The sequence below is a fragment of the Aythya marila genome (genome assembly GCF_965140915.1).
Source record: "Aythya marila genome assembly, chromosome: 1".
Taxonomy (NCBI): Eukaryota; Metazoa; Chordata; class Aves; order Anseriformes; family Anatidae; genus Aythya; species Aythya marila.
The window spans coordinates 194,256,470-194,278,189 of NC_139042.1; the positions used below are offsets into that span (position 1 = coordinate 194,256,470).

A 21,720-nucleotide genomic window follows, 5' to 3' on the forward strand; every position below is an offset into this window, starting at 1 on the left:
TGTATATATTTGGCCAGCCACACAGATTAGACAGCACCAACATGTTCTCATCCTTCTGCCTTTCTGGCACGGAGATCCACAGCAAGAACATGCATGAAGACTTACACATATGTATGTAGGAGGTGGATCCCTCTGGCAGCTGGGCTCAGACACACAGGGTCCAGTAACTAGCTCCTGCATCCCGGTGTCTCCACTTGCTGGCAGCTGGACCCCAAAGTCCCCCCCAGTTGCTGCACATGCACACACATGGCTGGCCTGGACTTTCCAGCTCCTGATAGCTGCCTGCCCTCCGTGCTCTTGCCCCTAGAGATACGCAGGTGCTCCCACACCCAGAGCTGGCTGCAATGCCCCTGGCCCCATCGCTGGTCCCCTTCTGCTGCTCTGAGTGTGTGGAGATGGGCTGATGGCTCCCGCTGTGGACCTGGGAGTAGCGTAATGGGGTTATTAGGGCTCCCACTCCTTCCTGTGTGTCTCTGAGGAGCTTTTATCACGTGCCTGGCACAGCTTATGTATCCATCTTGACTTTTTATGTGGAGTAGAGTGGAAATTTTGTCTGTCTAAAGGCTGAATGGGGATTCACAATCCTGATTTTTTTTTTAATGTTTCACCAGAAAGTTCCAGAGTGCATTTTTTACCTTACAACCTACGCAATGAAAATTCTATTCAGTTCACAAGTTGTTTCTTAATGTGTGAAGCTTTATAAGAGGGCTACAGTTATAAGCCATCTATTCACTAGTGGACTTAGTGGAAGTAGCGAAGGAGAAAGAAGGATGATAAGCATGGAAAGTCCATGATAAGTCCATGGAAAGAGTTCATTCCTCATGACCCCACCCAATCATTTTACATCTGCGTTGTGAGAAGTACTAAATGTGAGAAGTTGTGGTTCTTAAAATTGCCTCAGTTTTGTGCCTAGCCTCTTCAGACACTAGGAGCAGACCTTGTAATAGCTCTGTTTCTCAGTGTATGTTTGGTGGAACATATTTTATGTAGTGTGAGTGTATGTTTCCACCAGCCTTTCAGCTGATGGCACTCCACTACTATTTGTAAACTTAAAGGTACTTAAATATTCATTAGACTTTGCAGTTCGTGATCAAACTCGGAGTTCCCCAGCACAGATGCATTCCTCTAGCACAATGCTGTATTAGTACTTTCCGCCCACACTTTGCCAAAGCAACTCTGTGCTTAGCTGCCAGAAGGAAGGCTTTCTGCTCTTTCAAAACAGGCAGGTCATTATTCTTCATGTCTCCAAATCAGCATAGATGGCTTGACAACCCTGCTTTATCATCTAAGATTGGGAAGAGAAAGTGCTTAATTACTAATGATGGTGTTATAAAGTGATGTTTGCTTCACTTTTTTTTTTTCTTTAACACCTTCAGTTTGATAGTAGCAGTAAAGACAAGAACAGGTCTTTATCACTCAGATAAAGAATTGGCAACTCTTAAGTCTTTTACATGCACCTTTTAAGTACTTTAGCTCAAGTTTCATCTGGCTGATAAGATTAATGGCAGTGTTTCTTAATAGAGTATTAATTTTCTCCTTGCTGTGAAGTTCAAAGGTTGTCCGAGAGTAGTATTCCACTGTTAATTGGGCCTCACAAACACCCAAAGATCTGCTTTCTCTTCCCTTGTTGAAGGTCTGGGAGTTTCAGAAATCATAGCATTAAGCTGTGTCCTTGTGGGAATGACAGTAGCTATTTTTGCTCTTCCTTGAGCGTGTTGGGAGTGAAGGACAAGGCTGAATTTCCAAATCCTCAATACCTATTGGCAAACTGTCATATTGGTAGCCAGGAACCACTTGGAGAGACACTGAAACCAATCACGAAATGCTACTCTCTCTCTCTCTGCAGCTTCTCTGTGGACAATGTGTATTGTCTGTTGTAAACACAATCCATACATCTTGTTTTGTGTCCACTTTTGGAGAAAAAAAAAAAGAGGGAAAAAATAGTGGATGGTATTAAAGACTTATCTTTTTTATGTTGTCCACAGCTTGGTATTCAAAGTAGTCATCAGAGAATATGGTTATTTAGGGCTGTTAAGCTGTAGCTGTTGTGTGGATTTACAATCCCTTTTAATGAGATGTTATTTGCCATTATTTGTTGTATTTGTCACATTTGTCTTCTGGTATCCACCATGAACCATAGCTAAACACAAGATCCTATCCTGCACTGTCCTGCCTCCGGTTAACTTTCATGTTAGGCTGTTCTCATGATTCAGTGCAGCACAACTCCCTAGTTCAAGCCAAATCAGAAATGCTCAATCTACAGTTAAACTTCTGGACTAGGGGATGGTGAAACCTAGGTTATGACCCCGGCAGTATTTCAGACTAACACTTGCTGTCATCTGGGTAGCTGATTCAGAGCTGAGTGCAGTTCAGCTAGTCAATTACATCTGGATCATTTATTTTACTGTGGCAAACAGAAGCCCTGGGAAGGACTGGAGATGTGTTGTTCTGAACATGCTGGTAGTATCTGGAGCAGTGTTGACACGTACCTAGAAACGAGGAAGGAAATGAAGATCTGAAGTTCTATTCATAGCTAGATTTACACTACAAACTTGCCTGGCTTCTCCAAATATTAACCAATCTATTTGAAGCTGAGCAAACTTGAACATGGAAGATATGTGACCTGATTAGGACCTCAGTTGTTTGGAGTTAGCAGGGGATTGTTTTGTATTGCTGGCTTTTCTGGAGCAGGAAGAAGGGGTGCATGCTTTTCACACCTTGGCTAGAAAGGTTTTGATATTATAATCTTGTCTTATTGGAACAGCTCAGTGAAAACCAAGCCTCTGGGCTAATATTGTTTGTTATCCCTACTTATGTGCCTTTTGCATGTGGTTGTAGTTCTGGTTTGTTCTGATCTCTTTGGGTGGGTTTTCTATTTAAGACAGATTAAAATTGCTTCTCAGTTTATAAATGAGTGTTCAGCACTCTGGACCCAGCTCTCTACACATATCTCACTAGTACTGAGCCAAGGGAAGAACTGCCTCTCGCAGGCTGCTGGTGACACTGTGTAATTCAGCCTAGGGTGCTGCTGGCCAGGAGGACACGTTGCTGCTTTATGTTTGAATTTGTGTCCACCAGTAGCCCCAGTTCTTTATGTGCTTTCTAGATGACTAAATATTAAATCCCCTGCATTTACTGGTGCATGCGGCCGTTTCTCCTAGACTTTGCGCTGCCCTTTGTTGAACTTCACAGGGTTCCTGTCTGCCCATTTCTCCAGCCCATCAAGGTCCTTCTGAATGGCAATGAAGCTGTCTGGTGTGTCAGCCACTCTTTTCAGTTTGAGATTGTTTTTAAACTTGTCTTTAAACTCTTCTGTATGTCCCATCTGTGTAAATGTTCCTGTACCTGATCCTTTTCACTGGGTGTAAGTTTTCCTTGCTCCAAATGTTCCCACTGGTCTTGGGCTGGGATTGCTGAAGATGATCTTACCAATAAAGAGTGAGACACAGCTAATCTTTCTCCATGTCCTTTGTCACCAGATCCTATGTCTTTTTCTATACAGTGCCCACATTTTCTGTAGTCTTCCTCTAGCTGCTTATATATCTGTAGAAGCCCTTTTTGTTCCCATTCATTGCCTCCAGATTGAACTCAAGGCAGAATTTGGCTTTCCCTGAATGCTTGAACAGTGCCTCTATATTCTTCCTGGGTTATCTGTCCTTGTTGCCACATTTCATATGCTTACTTTTCGCCTACAAATTCTGTCAGGAGCTCCTCATTCATCTACACAGGCCTTCTTTCCACTCTTGCTTGAATTCCTGTTCATTGGGATAGAAAGTTCTTGAGTTAGGAGAAAGTGATCCTTGAAAATTTTCCAGTCCTCCAGGACTCTTTTTCTCTCTGTGGGTGTGCAGAGGTCTAGGACTGTGTGTCTGGTTTGTCACGATTCTGAACTCCTCCATCTCATGGTGCCTGCAGCCAAGGCTTCCCCTGAGCTTCGTGTTCCTGACCAATTCTTCCTTTTTTGTAAGTATCAGCACATCCCCTCGTCAACTTCTCCATCACCTGTGTCAGGAAGCTACATCCAGCTACATCCTGCATCGCAGAAAGCTTCTGAAATGCCTGTGGTCTGCTGGGTTGCCCTTCCAGCAAGCGTTAGAGTGGTTAAAATTTCAGTTACATTAGGATTCATGTGTATCTTCCTGTCTGGAACAGAGCAAGATGTGAAGTGGGAAGTGGTATTTGTGGGTAGGTAGGCTTTGATGAAGAAAGGAAGTGCTACAGATTTTAGCAGCCAAACATACATCCTAGTATGGAAGGTGTTGCTTGCACTATGAAATGGGATACATATAATAATATGGGGGTGAGAGGGGGAAAAAAAAAAAGAGGCAGGACTAGTCAGAGGGGAGTTGCAGAGTTGCGGGTAGGATGATTCTGTTCCAATGTTGACCAGATCAAAATCTACAGAGAGGGGAAAAATGTAATCTAGTAGTGTTGAGAGTTACAATCTGCTAATCAATAACATGAGAAAATAATTCACAAAGTGTCATGCAGGCTTCTTAGTAACTTGAAACTCTGGAAAGATGGAAAAGAAGCTTAAAATTCATTTAATTAGTACAAAGCTCACAAGTTCTGATAACGCCTTTGATGTGCTACTGTTTTAGATAGCTTATGTCATCTATAATATCTGAAGTGAATCTTGAATGTGGTATAAAGAAGAGTTACAGTTTCGGTAAAAATATCCTTTTGTGACTGTCTATGGAAAATCTTGCTTACAAATTAACGAGAACTGAAGAGATGCTAAGCTCTCTTCTAGAAGTCAAAGAACAGGGAGCCCTGGGTGGAAAATTCCAGCACCTTTGTCAGACTGAAGGCTTAGGGAGCAATATTGATATTTTGCTGCCGGGCAGCCTGTATTTGCTGAATCAGAGTGTTGGACCAATCGTGGTTAGCTCTGTCTGAGTGTTTAGGTGGTTACTTGTTTAATTTCTGTGTGGTAACCCCCTTCTGGGAAAGTATTGATGTACAGTAAAAAAAACTAAACACCTCCAAGATAACTCTTGGTTCAAGGCAAACACATGCTTAAGTGCCTCACTGGACTTGAGCCCGAAGAATTTTGGCCATTTCCCACTATTTCAAGAGATGAAGCTGAAAGTAACATCTTTATCCAGATGAGAATAATTATGGCAAGATTCAGATTAAAACGCATGTATTTTCTCCTTATTAATTAATTCCCAGCACGGCAAAAACATCTCAGAGTATACTTACTTCCTGCTTTTCCCCTGAAAAAAACACTGTGTCAGTCTGAGTCAGACTCTTCCCAGCAAGAATCAAGAGAGGGGATGAAGTAAGTAGGAAAGGAAAGTGGTGTCTTAGGGCACAGATGAGTTCTCTACAGTTTTTCTCTACCCAGAACTACAAAACCCCCAGAAAAGAGCAAGGTGTGCTGTAGAAACTGAGTCTTACAGTGTTGTAATTCATCGCAGTACCCACAGTGATCACTGCTTTCCCTTCTCGGCTTCTGGGTTACAGGGATTTAACTGAAATCTGCCCTTTACTTTTAAAGACAATTTGGAAAATTTGTGGTAAGCTTCACTGTAGTCCTGTGCACTCACTTTCTGTCATCAAAGGTAGTGCTAGCCAGCATTTCTACTTAATGATGTAGTGGTCCTGTCATTTTGCTTCTATAAATATGGGGCAACAAACGATCAGAGATACGGCCCTGGAGAGAAGACAGGTCCTGGAGAGCTCTGAATTATAGCTCAGAGTTCAGATTTTGTATAATTAGGATTCAGAGTTATGTTTCTTGCCCTCCATTTGTACAAGCAGCCATCACAGGGCAAACTATTTAACAGAGCATCAACTGGACATGGTAGGGTGTTTTTGGCAGTGAGTCAGACAGACCAATAGATGCTTTCTGACTACTTTTAAAATGATATACATCTCCTGACTCCCAGTTTAGTGGGTGTGAGACAGAACAGCAGTAAGTGGCACATGCATTGAAATAACAGTTCTTTAAAGTAGGCAATTGTACATCCTTGAGACACTTGCTGTTTGGAAAAAGAAGCCTCAGAAACAGGGAAGAGAAGGCAGGTGAATAGATGCAGCAGGAAGCAACTGGTTACCTGGAAAAAAAGAAGTGGCTTTCTTATTGGTAAAGTTGGAGTTCTGCCTTTTGGAGATGGATGTGGCAGTTTGTGAGTAAGCAGGAAGTAACTCAGCAATAAAGCAATCGCCCTTCAATGCTGGCGTTTCCTTTAGAAACTGAGGAGGGAATGAGCAGATAAGCACGAATATAACCTTCCATTTTTGTGTTTCTGCAATTATTTACAAAGTAATTAATGCAAAAGCTTTCTTTACCTAAGAGAAGCACAAACATAATGGCTTGCATACAGTAAAGATCATGAGTGTAATTTATTTACTTACCGTTACAGACCATCTAATCTGTGCTTTTAGACATTGTTCACAGATCTGATACCTGGCTTGTCAAAGTACACTCTGAAAAGAAATGTCAAAAAAGAGGTTCAAAAACTGACGTTCAGCAACCAAACTCTTTTTGTCTACCACCAGGTTGTTCTGCGGATACTGTAGAGCTCTTCTTCCTTGGCTCCTGCTCAGTGAGATCAGCTATGGAACACACTCAGGAACACGGAGCATGTCTTGAGCAAACCCAGAAGTACTGTGTAGAGAGACCAATATATAACCAAGAGATCTTGCAAGGACAGCTGCGCAGGCGGGACAGAACACCTCAGACTTTAAGGCAGAAGATTGCACACTCTTGTCGGTAGGGTTTTGTGTCTTATGTTTGTTTTATTGGTTAGAGCCATTCTGGTTCTAAATTTATCCATGTACATAGCTGGACGTTTCTTCAAAGAAACCTATGAGATAAAAACCCTACTTTGATTTTCAGCAAGACCATGATGAAGTTGTGTTATGTGTTTTTATAGGGTAATCTGTAACTAAATTAAAAATGGTTGGGTAAATTAGTTCATTAGTTCATGCCTTCGTTAAATTGAAAAGGAAAATATGCAGCATGGGAATGCAAAGTATTAGTCAAATCATGTGATATGTGAATTCATAAGAGCCAGGAAAATATCTGGCCTTTTTACATGGAAATTCTTATGGCCAAATTAAGCCTGCTGTAATGGTTGGCAACCCTGCCCAGAGCCGGGGGGTTGAAACTAGATGTTCTTTAAGGTCCTTTTCAACCCAGGCCATTCTCTGATTCTATAATTCTATGAAATTTGTGCTTCACATGAGCATTTCACAGAAGAAGAAAGGAAGTGCATGACAGCTGTGTAGAAGTCCTTATTATTAGCCTAATAAGGACTTAATAGAGGTACTCCGTAGCTTTTAACTAACTGCCTTGGAACTTAAGTATCATCTGGTTAGACACAAAATGTCTTTAACTGTGAAACTCTTGCTCTGTAGTGCCAGAGCAGAATGGAGAGAAACTTCTTCTGGTTATTTTTCATTGGCTTTATACTTACCAGAGCTTCATTTGCAGAGTTCACACAGTTGTTTGCCAGAACCTTGTTCTGCAAGACAACAAATGATTTCTGCCTATGTGTCTGTTGAATATTCCTGTTCCCATGGTTTGACATTAAGAGATTTGCTTTGGTTAATGGAATGACCATTCTAATGGTCACGGCATCTAATTCCACCTCAAAAGAACGTATCTGTCCCAAATTAAAAATACATGGAACAAAATCCTCCTGAGCTGTGACTTCCTGCAATTCAGTCTGTTGAAACATAAAGTGAGGGTGACCAGTTCCTCTCTCACTTGTAGCAGTAAGCTTCTTCACTACGTCATTTAGTTCCATGAGTATTTGGAAATATTAACGAATCTCTGCGGTTCTCTTGCAGTTCCCCTACTCAGAGAAGCATTTGTATACTCCCAGTGTTATGTTTTTGCCCAAGGTTAAACTTTCTTACCACAGTGAAATCAATGCATGATGCATGACAGTGCTGAACAGAGATATGTATTTCTTGGCCCTGTTCATTTGTCATGAGTCAGGGTTTCAAAAGGTTAATAACTCTGCTAAAAGACACAGGGAGCAGTGTTGCTGACTTCAGTGCCTTTTTTTCCAGGGTAAAGGAGGGTTATGTTCTCAAATAGCTTTAAAATTAGCCTGTCAGTATGTGACAGTAAAAAGCATAAGTAAAATAGTAGTAAAAAAAAAAGTGTTAAAATGTCAAAAGTTATAAATAAAATGCATAAAGCATGGAGGCAGTAAATAAAAATAGGAAGAAGCACAGTAAAGTATTTTGAGATGTATGAGGGAAAAACACTGTCTGAAAGGAAGTTATCCTTGGGATTGTTACTAGAGAAATCATCTCAGCCACAAGTACTGGGTGACTGTCCAGTTGCGCATGGACTTGAAGTGGAACTTCCCTCTGAAGTTCAGCCTCACAAGACTGTGGTTCTCTTCTCCAGGGCCATAAGGTTCTGTGATTCTCTTCTCCAGAGCAGCAGCCAACGTGATAAAGGACTGACCTAATTGGAGTCATAGTTGTTTGTGCTTAACCTTTGTGCAGAAGCCACTGTAATCAGGGATCTGAGTCTGCATTTCACGGAGCTGTTGTCCTGCATAGGGATGAAACACTTTTTTTTTTTTTTTTTTTTACCTACTAGTGCCTAACTTTTTCTTTCTGCTTTGTCTTTTTTAGTTGTTCTTCTAAGAAAGCCAAGTCTCACCTTTACAGTTTCTTACCAATTTTAAAATGGCTTCCCAGTTACCCAGTGAAGGAATACTTATTAGGAGACATTATCTCAGGTATAAGCACTGGAGTTATGCAGCTTCCTCAAGGTGGGTATCTCTCTGGATTTATTCATCATCTTTGATTTTCTGCATATATTTTTATGGTAGTGGTTGGCTTCCTGAACACGTGTTCATGAAAATAGTATGGGCCTTTCAGGTGTTTGTGGAGGCCAGTACAGCATTCTGCAGACTAGCCCATAATGAGCATTCCCTCAAATTTAAAGTCAGTGATACGCAGTGAACTCTCTGAAAGAAGCTTACCTTTAAGATTGATACCCACCGTTCTTAATGACAGAACAACTTTTCAGTTTAAATGCATGTTTGCTTAGTGCTCCTAATTATCTTCTGATCTCATTGGGAAAATTGTTGCAAATTCCCTGCAGAGGGAAGCAGTGTCTAATAGAGATAACAGACCTCGTATTTCAGCAGTAGTTCTGGCAGGATGCTCCTCAGGGGAGCAACTATTGCAGAGGAACCAAACTGAAATCAGTCAGAAGAATGCTCAAGAAACCAGAGACTGATCCCTCTTTTTATTTTAAGGATAGAAGCCACAGGTTTAAGCTGTAACATAGTGGTGGGCAACTATTTGCATGGTGGAAATAAATCAAGAGTAGCTTGTGTAACAACAGTGCAAACCTGTGGAATTTCTATGAATTTAGTTGGAAGCTTTACACCCCACGAAGCCAGGCTCTGAAGCAGCATCAGACTCTCTAGAAGATGAAGAGAAAACGTGTTTTCACTGCTCTGTTCAGTTCTTGGTGACTGGAGTGAAGCCTTTTATTTAGCCTGACACTTTACTGTCAGCAATTTCAGAACTGTTACGGCATTGAAAAGTGACAGCATTTTTATTGCAGTGCTGTTATGGGGTGCCAGCATTTCTCTGGGAATGGCAGCTTCATGACAACTGCTGCAGTCCCAGTAGATTTCCCCAGGAGGTCTTGGATTGGAAAGAATCCTTGGTTTTCTACAGAGCCCAGTCCCACTGGGATCCTCGTGCTGAGGGTAATTACATGTACATAAGTTTACTTGTGTTTTGGTTTATTTCATATTTCCACCTCATTCACTGCTTTTGAGGCTGAATCAGGCCTGAAGAATGAATCTATAAATCTGAGAAACCTAGGTTTTGATAGGGGGTGACCCATTAAAGGAATGGAGTATTCTAACAGTGCAATTGACCTTTTTATTTCTGCAGCTTCCCAGATTTATAATTCTTTTATAATTAAGAATATTTTTTTCCTTACACAAACATTAACATCAATTTAACTTATCTTAAACTGGTAAGTTATGTGGTTAACTGTTAGATAAATCTGCGGTGCACTGGGCACAAACATCACCAGTTGTATACCAAGACACAGTTTACATGATGGCCAGATAAGGGCACTCAAAGTGGTTAGGAGTGAACTTTATACTTAATTTTGTGACTTTGTTTTAAATTAAACATTATTCTTCCCTCCGGTGATTACAGACATACCCTTGAACTGTTTCTAATCCTTCCCTTTCTGAAAAGACATAAGCCGAACTTTTATTTTTCTGGAATGGATGTAATTATAGCAAGCTTGAGGTCAAAGAAGTCTGGGAATCATTCCAGAAGGAACTACAATTACCAGGGTGTTTGAGCAGTGAACTCCTGTCATGTCAATATCTCTTCCTTTCCTTGGCACTGAGAGCTTTAAAAAAATGCCAGTACAAATGAAAAGGAAAGGGACTAAAAGGGTACTCAAATCAGGAACTTCGCATTGACCCACCCTCCTGGACTGACACCACTAGCTTTCAGTTCTAGTCGCTTTTACTACTAAGTTCATCACAATATTAAAGGCCAGGGTGTTATGGTACAGGGTGTTCCGCTGGTGCTCTTGGCAGGAGATAGCCCCTGGGACAAAGGATGTATGTGGGATGACTTTCAGATGTGCTTGATCAAAAGAACATTGCTGCAAGTGAATAACAGCATCGCCAGTCCAGTCCTGTTAGGAATAGGAATTGTTGGTTAGGTCGGGTCTCAAACATTGTTTAGGAAGTGAGCAAGACCCCGTGAGCTATTGCACAGCACAAGAGCACGTGGATGACACAGAAGATCATTTCCTAGCTTGTACTTTCAGGATAAACCCAATGCTTTGACTCTCAATTGAAACATAACTTAACAGGGAGAAGTGTTTTAGAGTATCACTGGCTCTCCTTTGGGGGTGAATGTGGTGTTATAACCCAGCAGGGCAGCCAAGCTCCACCACAACTGCTCTGACTCCCCCTCCTCAAAGGGAAAGAGAAAGAAAATACAATAAAAAGGGCTCAAGGGCTGAGATAAGAACGGGGAGATCACTCAACAATATTGTCATAGCCAAAACCAGACTCAGCATAGGGAGTTTAGAGAAATTTATTGCCTGTTACTGACAAGCTAGAAAAGTGAGAAACAAAACAAACAAAAACCATTTTCTCTCCCTTCACCCTCTTCCACCTTTTCCCCCCAGGTGGCACAGGGGAACAAAGAATGGGGGTTGAGGTCAGTCTGTAGTACTTCATCTCCACCGCTCGGTCACTCTGCCTCAGCTGCACGTGGGGTCCCTCCCACGGGATGCCGTCCTTCCCAAACTGAGCCTGTGGGTGCTGCCCACAGGCAGCAGCTCTTCAAGAACTGCTCCCACACGGCTCTGTACCACAGGGTCCATCCCCCAGGAGCAAACTGCTCCAGCACGGGTCCCCCACGGGCAGCAGCTCCCCCCAGACCCCCTGCTCCTGCGTGGGCTCCTCTCCACGGGCTGCAGCTCCAGCCTGGGGCCTGCTCCTACAGGGGCTCTCCATGGGCCGCAGCCTCCTCCAGGCCACATCCACCTGCTCCACCGGGGGCTCCTCCACAACTGCAGCTGCTCAGGATGGTTACCTTCTGTATCATGGGATGCACATGGTTTACCAGTGAGCCCGGTCCCATGACAAGTTCAGTCCCATTGAGGGAGAGCACTGGGGGAGGTGTTCCTCAGAGCTCTTCTCCCACAGCTTCATCCCCATGCTTGTCAGCTCCACCAACAAAGGGGAATGGTGTGGATCCATTGCATGGGGCTTGGCATGTCTAAACAACAAAAAGGACTCAATGTACTGAATAGACCGGGAGAAATCCCAGGCTGTATAAGCTCAATGTCCTTACAGAGCACACGTAATGCTTCCCTGCTTGTTTTACACTTCAGAGCATGTTTTGTGGAACTGCAAACAGTTAGGTAATCCCACTTATTCTGGAATGATGGGGGAGAGAGGAAGAAAGTGCTCAATCACAGCTTGCCATGAAGGTCATGTCTGATTAAAAAGGAGGAGAAAAATCAAACGTGTCTGCTGGTTATGTTGTTTCAGGTTTGGGGCAGCGGGGAGTTTATTAATTTATTGACAGATCAGAACAAAAGTAATCAAAAGTGTTGGCGATTATTAAATGCTTCTAGGCAAAACAGTGAGTGCACAACTGGGCACATGCACATAAACACGCCCACACACATCTGCAACACCTGTGATTTTAGACTTGTGGTTTCCTGAGGTAAACCTCTCAGGTTTCTAGGCGCTCTCCTGCATTATTATACGTATTTACGAGTATTTCCTGAAAGGCTTACCTTCTAAATCTGTGATGTATCACTAGTGTTAGTGTTAGGTTAGTTCAACCCTAGAAGGCTTAAATCCTTACACTTCAAATGGTTTCTTACTCTTTGCCTAACATAAGTATTTGTATCTGTTTTCTAGGTTTAGCCTACGCTTTGCTGGCAGCTGTTCCCCCAGTGTTTGGCCTTTATTCTTCATTTTATCCTGTCTTTCTGTATACTTTTTTTGGGACCTCCAAGCACATATCAATAGGTATGTCTATATAGACAACTGGAATTCTGTGTGCATGTCTAATAAAACATAAAAAATAAAGGTGGATAAATAGAAAGTGTGGCTGTTTTCCATAAAGTCACATTTAAGCGAATAAGAGGTGCATTGTTAAGGCTTGACACATTTGTGGGTTTTACTGTTAATTTATCCATCCTACTTAGGAAAGAACAGAAGAGCATTTTTTTCAGGTTAGATCTAGAAATGTGCACTGTGAACTCCTGAACTATAATTTCCTCTTTGTAGTCAACTCTCTGTGTGGCCACAAGTTTAATTTGCGTAACAGAAACTGAAATTAAAAAAGATGGTATTTACTTACCATAGTGGTCTGTATTCAACATCTAAGTAGCTTTAATGGTGCGGAGTACTGGAGCAGATTTTGGGACTAAAAACTACAATATTCTTGAAGAAAACTATTATTAATTTAGTTCCACAGATCTATGCAGGTCTTTGTTAGGAAGTCTAGGACTGTTCCTAAAAAAATGCCAGTATTTTAATCAATTGTTTTCCTCTCCCTCCGATTCCAGGCACTTTTGCTGTGATTAGTATGATGGTTGGAGGGGTAGCTGTTAGACAAGTGCCTGATGAGGTGATTTCTGTGGGCTATAACTCAACGAACACTACGTATGCCTCCGAATATTACAGCGACAGGGATTTCAAGCGGGTGCAGGTGGCTGTGACTCTTGCATTTCTTTCAGGAATTATCCAGGTACGTGCTTGCAGTTGCAAGGGGCACTGGGTCCTAGTGGGTCCCCTTTCAATAGACACTTTAGCAGTGTGCAATGTAGAATGCAGGCTGCTTCTTGGCAGAAGTGGTTTGTGGGGCGATACCTTGGAGGCAAGTCTGTGTCAGGGCATCATGGCTTAGAGTGAAAAACAGGACTTCCCCTTTCATTTTTTTCCATCCTGTCAGAAAAACTCTAACCGATGTTCTCTGATATGTCCCTAAATGCATCCAAATACCCATTTGCATGTATTCCACATGGCACCTGCCAGTGGAGTGGAAGATTTGGTGCATTGATGGCTGCTTACTGACCTGTAGCTCTGGAAGGGCCAGGTTCAGGTCTGCCTGATCTGCCTGGGCACTGGGGTAAGAAGATGTGTCCCATGGTCTGTCTGCTATGTAGTGATGATGTTCAGGCTACAGTAAGACTCACGCTGTTACTATTTCTCTTCTTCATTAGTTGTGTTTAGGTCTCCTTCGATTTGGGTTTGTAGCCATCTATTTAACAGAGCCTCTGGTGCGAGGATTTACTACTGCTGCTGCAGTTCACGTCTTCACTTCTCAGTTAAAGTATCTCCTTGGAGTTAAGACTAACCGATACAGCGGACCCCTCTCAGTTGTGTATGTAAGTAGCTACCTTTACTAAATATGCAAATTCTACATTTTCTACATTTTCTACTGAATTTCTAATTTCTAATGATTATTTCATAATGATTTCTAATGATTATTTCTTAATATGCTGTTAGTTCACTAATCCAGAAAACAGAAATACTAACTGCTAAATAAATAGGAGGGAAAGTATACTTGCAAGACGTACTGACAGGACCTTGATAATATCCTGACAGTTGATGTAATTTTCCATCTGTCTTTTTTCAAAGATATTTTTCTTCAATTTTTTTTTTCAGAGACCTCTCCAGAGGTCTTTTATTTAATTTCTTAAAATGCAGTGAAAGAAGGAGTAATGGGTAGAGGAATCATGCCCTAGCAACTTGTGTGTTCTAAGAAGCTTCCTTTCCTAACACCCTTTTTAATAATGTTTTTCAACTGAAACATATTTGAAATGATGGCCAGTTCAGCAGTGTTGCAAGGTCATTGTTATTTCATCATATTACTATGGTAACCTCAATGATTATATCAGCAGCTTTATCGTTTTAGAATGGTTTATGCAGCTCTAAATAGATATGACTTGCCAACAAATATTTGAAGGTATTAGAAGGGGTTGGTATTTATTGCTTTCAGGTAGTTGCCAGGATGAAATATGTGTGAAAATGCTGAGCATGAGATGTGGTTTAGTTTAGACTTTTTCCCCCATAATAGAGATTTTTCTTCAAATTTCTACCCCATTTGAGGAAGACTGGTATTATAAATTATTGCAAGTGTATCTCCCTCATTGACGTATTCTGAACTTCTGTATTTTAATGGAACAATGGGGATTTTAGTGAGGCAGTGATTAACTATGGTTATAGATGCAGAATAAAAACAGCAGTGTATAATTTGTTCTTTTGTGGCAAATTTCCTAATAAAACAAATACGATCTTCATGGAGTAATTATAATACTTCTATTGTGTTACAGAGCATAGTTGCTGTGTTTTCAAAAATAACAACGACCAATGTTGCTGCACTGATTGTTGGATTAACGTGCATTGTTCTGTTGTTGATTGGTAAGGAAATCAATCTCCGCTATAAGAAAAAGCTCCCAGTTCCTATTCCTATGGAGATAATTGTGGTAAGTCGGTTGTGAAGTTTTTAGCTAAGTTATTTAACTATTCTAAAGCTGTGGAATTGATATCATTGTCTATCAAGTCTAATTGGGCTTTAGGGTAACCTGTTGAATGTGATTTGTTTGAGATTTGATCCAGCTGAATGTTTTGGTGCTCATGAGGTTAGGCTCTGACGTGCCCAAGTTTTAGGCGTGAAGTCCCAAAGAGGAATTGAAAACCCGGTTAAACAGCCATAGTCCCCTGTGGTAATGGGAAGGTGGAGATTTGTTGTAAAACCCACTCTACCCTGGAGTTGTGGCGCCTGAATGAGTCTCTGCAAGACATGCCTCTGAGTGGCATGGAGTACAGGAGCTCAGAATCCCCTCCTGAAGGAGATGCTTATGGATGCTGGATCCAGAAGTTCTGTAGGGCTTGCTTTCCTTTTAAAATGCCTTAGTAGAAAGAAAAGCAGGAACCAGTGGGACTTGCTACTCAACCTTCCTTTCCCTGAGACTGTGTATTTTTATAATTACCCGTATATTTTAGTGTAGTCGTTCAAAACAAAATCAGTGCTGCAGTCAGGTATCAGACTACCTTAGTAGCCCACACCTCACGTAATCTTTCATCTTTAAAGGTGGCTTGAATTAAAAATGAGTTCTCAGGTAACCAGAGCTCTCAAACAACCTGCACAAAATCACAGCCAAGGAAGGGAGTAGCTGAAGGCATGAATGCAGTCTTGACAGAAGGAACAAAGAAGGGAGGGAGATGACAGATGTTGTACTAGTGTGTTATTTGATTGAAAGGCAATAGCAAAGCAGTCTTATACCTGCAGCTTTCATTGCTGCTGCACCAGTTATTTTTGTAGATAACGTGCATTCTGCACACATGAAAATATGGCAGCGCAAACCCCCTTGACTTGTTCTTGAATTGAATTTCTTAGTACATGCTTTTCTGTGTCTGTTTCCCAATGCCTGCTGGCTGGCTCAAGCAGAGGGAATCTGAGCGATTCAGATAATATCATATCATGCATGTTAACTATATAAAAAAAAATAATAATAAAACCAGTGAGTTGAAGGTGATGGAGGGAAAATTGTGGAACTTCCTCCTTTTTATCTGCTTCTGTACTCCCTAACTCTTGGAAAACTGATTGACAAATGAATGCAATCCGTTATGTGTGTTTATAATAAGCTAACTGTTATTAGTCCTTCCGATGTTTTGCTACATGATGATGTGTTTATGTTTTTTTAGGTTATTATTGGCACAGGAGTTTCAGCTGGAATGAATCTGACTGAATCATATGGAGTGGATGTTGTAGGGAATATTCCTCAAGGGTAGGGGTGATATTCTTATTTAACCTATACCTTCTCTATATAGCATGTACCTTTTATTATAGTAACTTGTAACCTTATATTTATTCTTTAAGGTTAAGAGCACCAGCAGTTCCTGAGATTCAGCTCATCCCAGCAATATTTGTGGATGCGATAGCAATAGCAATAGTTGGATTTTCAATGGCTGTATCAATGGCCAAGATCTTTGCCCTTAAACATGGTTACACCATTGATGGGAATCAGGTAAAAATATTTGAGGTTTTCTAGTGATAATTCTCAGTACTGCCTTCATTTGTCTGTTAAAGTAGAAGGGGATATTAGACAAAAGAGGTTTTTCTTTCATTGTGGAATCAGGTCAAGTTTTTGTCAGCCTACACATTTAAATGCCAGGAGTGATTTTAAGCTCTTTTGGCTATGTTTCAATAACCAAATTTGCTTCTAACTTTGTTTTGGGAAACTTCTGTTAAAGCTGGATGTGTGCATGAATATTAATTGTTGGGACAGCCGATACTTAGGCTATCCTGATGGGCAGCTATTTTACTTGTACTTTCCTTCACAGCAAAGCATAGAGTTCCCATTTGATAAATACAGTGTCTTCCTGAGTTAAGTATCTAGATCTGTTTTATTCAGAAGATTCCAGGTGCTATAGTTTAACATCACCTGGATGTTCAACTATAGAATTCCTTGTAACAGGATGTAATGCATGCCAAGTGTTTGTTTAAATTAAACAAAACATTATTTGTATGGAGAAGCATTTTTGTTTCAATTTTAGTGTTAAAATTCAAGTTATCCCAGACCTGAAGAAACTCTTGAAAACAAGCAATTCTATCATTCATTTTAATTTTTAGTCTGACTTATAATAGTAACATTTAAGGATGAGAAATGTCTCTAGCACTTCATCAGATGCTTCATTTAACACAAGATTTAACTTGCATTACCTTGTGTGAGAACCGTGTGAGAACCACAAGCGTAAGCTATGATAAGGTTGCTAGCAAGCACTGTAAATAAGAGGTAGTTGTTATTATGTATAGGTAGCTCCACCTTTGTACAGTTGCTAGGTATAACTGCTTTGTGTTTTACTCTGTTGTTTGACACAGGAACTTATTGCCTTGGGAATATGCAACTCTGTGGGGTCGTTTTTCCAAAGCTTTTCAGTCACTTGTTCAATGTCTCGGAGTCTTGTTCAGGAAAGCACTGGTGGGAAAACTCAGGTATGTAAACCCAAATTTTGAGCCAAAGTTTGTTTTTTCTTTGGACCTCCAAAACAAAAGTCTGGAGCTTTAGAAAATTGCCCTATTCTTGACCTGGGGCCAAAAGAAATAACTAGAGTTGCTCCTGTGTCATATCCAGGGTGGGCCAAGATAGAAGGCTGCATGACAAGGGAAATGGACAAATTGAGTGGGAGGGATCAAAAGCTTGACTAACCAGCCCTTTGAAGAGTGGTTAGTTAATCAGTAATACAGCCCTTTTGGGGCACATCTTAGTACTTAGATATAATTTCTTGCTTTTTTTTGATCAGATTGCAGGTGCACTCTCTTCAATTATGGTTCTGTTGGTAATTGTGGCTATTGGATATCTCTTTGAACCACTTCCACAGGTAATGTAGTTTTGCCTGTTAGGCATTGCATGTCAGTGGACAGAAGCCAGCTAGTATTGCTTAAAATAGAATGAGGTGGATGATTAATAAGCAAATACAGTTAGGGCTTGACCCAGAAACCTTTAAATTTTGTGTACATTTCTGCTTTAAGTTTAAACTAGCAATGAATAAATATTTTGAAGGATCCGGCATGCTTTTTTTTTTTTTTTTCTTTTGGTAGTTCTTTTTAATATTGGCCATTCTAGGCTCTGTCTTTAAAACACAAAATTGGTATCTTCAAATAATCCCCTTTGGATTACAGCATAAGAATTCTGGGAAGAGGTTAAAAAGCTAAAAGAAAGTAATAGATGAGTTGGAAAGGATTGAGGCTGAATGATGGCTCAGCATGACAAGTTGCTTTTACTGAAATTTTACTTATTTGTATAAAAATATGGTTTTGTGCATAGATATGTATTGATTTAAAAAATAAACTTGTTTCTCTTTGTCTTGCATAGGATGATATGCATTTCATTTATTTTTTTAATATGAGTATATTGATTTACACCTACATGAATGTCACAGGAATTGTTGGAAGTTATTGAAGAGAAACTTGAATTTGAGATTATAGTCTAGCTACTTTATTTGCAGTAGCATGAAGCTCAGGACTGTATGCTTTCTCTTGTCAGGAAAGAGTAAATCAAGCTGTGCTGACTCTGGCTTGCCGTTTCTGTGGCTGCAGGAAAAGTGTATCTCTACTGATTTTCTCAAAAAGTTTTTTAAATGGAACATCTGTTCAATAGATTTGTATCAGTTTTACAAAGCACAGAAAGCAATTATTTTTGATGCTTTGAAGTTCTTATTGGCAATTGTTTTATTTTGCTTCTGAAAATATCATTTGTGTAATATTCCTAGACAGTGCTAGCTGCAATTGTAATGGTGAACCTGAAAGGAATGTTTAAGCAGTTTGGAGATATCGCACACTTCTGGAAAACCAGTAAGATCGAGCTGGTGAGTAATGTGCAGCTCAGTGCATATATTTGTCCTGTACTAAATGTGCTGCTGCTCTTCTTCCTATCCTCTAAAACAGAGGAGAAACCTACTGAGGAGTTACAGCTTGGTGTTGCTTTGCAGAAGAACATAAGACATTGAGTTGTAAGAACCCTAGGAGAGTGAGCCATTGCAGACAAGAATGTTTTTGTTGTCGTTCAACAACCTTTAACTCAGGTCAGAAGTAGTTTAGCTGCATTAAAAGCAAAGCTTGTGCAGTGTTGCTATAGGAACTGTACTGAATGCTGTGGGGAATGCCTGAGAAGAATTTGAAATAGAGTCACAAAGAAAACTACTTGAAGGTATTTGTCATCTTTGAAGACAAACCAAAAACCTTCCCAAAGTAGTTTTCTGGCTTAACTGGCAACATGTTTGTTGTTGACCCAAGGCCAGAAGATGCATGATTTGCAGCAGTGGCTCTTGACACCCCCATGCTTATTTCTGGGGGAACTCGGAAACGTGACAGAGACCACAGTGTACAGACACATAGGTAGTCTTTGACCATGTGAAGCAGATAAACAACTTCAAGAGCTACTTGCCATCATATATATCATGATTTCCAAGGCTCCTGACAATCGGAGAACTAGATCCTTGAGATCATCAGAAGTAAATGATGATCTCAAGAAGTAACGTTCACATTTTGGCTGAGCTGCTCTGTGAGAACTGAGGAGATGTCCCTCTGGCTCAGAAAGGCAGCTGGTAGTTTCTGTATGGTATTGACACACAGAACTTAGCACATTTGAAGCATTCAGTTCATCTTTGTTCAATAGCAAGCTCCTCTGACTTTCTCCTGATTCCCTTCGCATGCAACAGTTTGTCTCCTCCAGAGAAACTTCTGTGTGTATTTTACACATGTAGCTGACAGTTCACACTGCAAAATACCAGGGTTTGCAACATTGCCAGTCTTACTGCTCAGCAAAAGATGACAGTAAAGGAGAGTTACTTTTGCAGGCCCTGCATTTTATTATTTTTTTTTAATCCTACAGTGTTGGGAGTCTGATGGTAACACTGCATTCCTTGCAAAACAGGATGTAGGGCATTAATTAACAAGGGACAATTTGTCAAGTGTTAGTGCACCTTGAGCATCTATGCCCTTCTCAAGGGTTAAGGCAATTGTAGTCTGCTATCATGATGACTTGCATTGTAGCCTGGTCCTACACAGAAAAGATGCACAGGCGGCTTCAGTCTGGCTTATGCTATTGTGTTTGCTTTCAAAAGAAAGGGATGTGTATTAATTCAGAGCTTTTCTTTCTTTTAGGCCATCTGGGTGGTAGCTTTTGTGGCTTCTCTCTTCCTGGGACTAGACTATGGTTTGCTTACTGCAGTAACGTTTGCAATGATAACTGTTATTTACAGAACACAAAGGTCAGATTTCTTCTTTATAAAATTAGTGTTTGTTGGTCTTCTGTGTGGTTTTTGTTTGTTTAAGGAATGCAAATAAGCAGTAGACCTTTCCACCCCCTTCAGCTGCATGCACTATACAGTTTGCTTCATAATGTAGGTCATGCAGGGCATAACCTATGGCTCTGATCCAGGGTTCAAATTTTATTTTTCTGAGAACAGAATTTTTGGAGGTCATGAGATGCACAACTTCAATATTAAAGAGATAATTTTAGATTTTCTAATCTTATTTACATTGTCTTTAATGCCTGGAATTCAGAACGTGAAGCCTGTTGGATGGCAGAGGTTCATTAAATGTTTATATTTTGTGTGTACTCTCAGTAAGCAGAAGTTGTCAGGTTATCACTAGCTAAATGTTTAGATATTTTATAAGAAAGATCTAATTCATCATGGAAAGTGTCCCCACCCTTCATGTTTTCAAGTCACTTCTTGCTCCCAAAACTTCTCAGAACTTCTACTGTGAAGCTCTCCACATCTAGCGATGAATGATTTCTTGCATGTGTGGATAGGATTTCACCTGTTACATGAGGCTTCTAGGCTCAGGGCTTTGGATATCTAGATAGAAAATCTACAAAAGCGTTGGTTTCCATCCTCATTGGGATGAAACCAAACTGTGAAATTTCCACTCTGCCTACATAAGAGTATTTTTCTGCCAGCTGCATATGGCTTGGTCCTTTTAACCAGAGCAGTAATGTATTTTGCTGTCATTTTGCCTCTGAGTTGGGAATGTTCAGCTTCTCAGGCATGCTTGTCCCAGGAGCCGAACAGCTTTTTGAAACTGCAGCATGGTTTGTGCCAGTGTGAGCTGCCATATTTACAAATGGTCAGTGGAGTCGCGCCAGTTTGCATCAAAGAAAATTTACTGTGTAACTTTGCAGGCCCATGCTTTTCAGCAAATGACAACATCAGAGTGCTCTGTTTCCAAATTGTTTCTGCACTGACAGAAGCAAACTTGACTAGTCACCAGATGGCCCCTTTGTTATGTTCCTTTCATAAACTGCCCACTGCATTTGACCATGCTTAGATAAACCTGTAGCAAACAGAACAACTATGTAAGATAAATTTCAACTTGTATTAAGAACTCACTTCTCCAGTTTATAAGTGATAATATTGAAACAGTTATTTCCATTTCTCTCCAGACCTCAGTACAGAATCCTCGGTCAGATTCCTGACACAGATATCTACTGCGATGTGGAAGAGTATGAAGAGGTAGGAGTGTATTCTTCTGCATTGAACATTTTTCTGTGTTGAAACAAAGATAACAGTGGCAATTGGCTGCTTAACCCCACCACACTGCATATTTAGAGCTCTCTGTTCAGCATAACCTGTGTTATGCTTGGGAGAAGAAAGTAAATGTAGTGTTACTAGCAAAAGCTGTACTGCTCAACATGCTGGCTTTTGGTCCTGC

General features: G+C 40.7%; 1 protein-coding gene across 2 annotated transcripts in view; it reads left to right on the forward strand.

The window, feature by feature from the left end:
* SLC26A5 (solute carrier family 26 member 5) overlaps positions 1 to 21,720 on the forward strand; it is a 34,203-nt gene that overhangs the window by 6,560 nt on the left and 5,923 nt on the right. For both annotated transcript variants that reach the window (XM_082768972.1, XM_082768973.1), the window contains exons 3-15: positions 6,508 to 6,721; positions 8,608 to 8,747; positions 12,411 to 12,521; positions 13,064 to 13,245; positions 13,721 to 13,885; positions 14,834 to 14,986; positions 16,209 to 16,291; positions 16,384 to 16,531; positions 17,386 to 17,499; positions 17,808 to 17,885; positions 18,777 to 18,872; positions 20,170 to 20,276; positions 21,452 to 21,521. In XM_082768972.1, coding sequence (XP_082625098.1) covers positions 6,567 to 6,721; positions 8,608 to 8,747; positions 12,411 to 12,521; positions 13,064 to 13,245; positions 13,721 to 13,885; positions 14,834 to 14,986; positions 16,209 to 16,291; positions 16,384 to 16,531; positions 17,386 to 17,499; positions 17,808 to 17,885; positions 18,777 to 18,872; positions 20,170 to 20,276; positions 21,452 to 21,521 — 1,602 coding nt within the window. In that variant the 5' untranslated portion in view covers positions 6,508 to 6,566. The remainder of the gene's footprint in view (positions 1 to 6,507; positions 6,722 to 8,607; positions 8,748 to 12,410; positions 12,522 to 13,063; positions 13,246 to 13,720; positions 13,886 to 14,833; positions 14,987 to 16,208; positions 16,292 to 16,383; positions 16,532 to 17,385; positions 17,500 to 17,807; positions 17,886 to 18,776; positions 18,873 to 20,169; positions 20,277 to 21,451; positions 21,522 to 21,720) is intronic.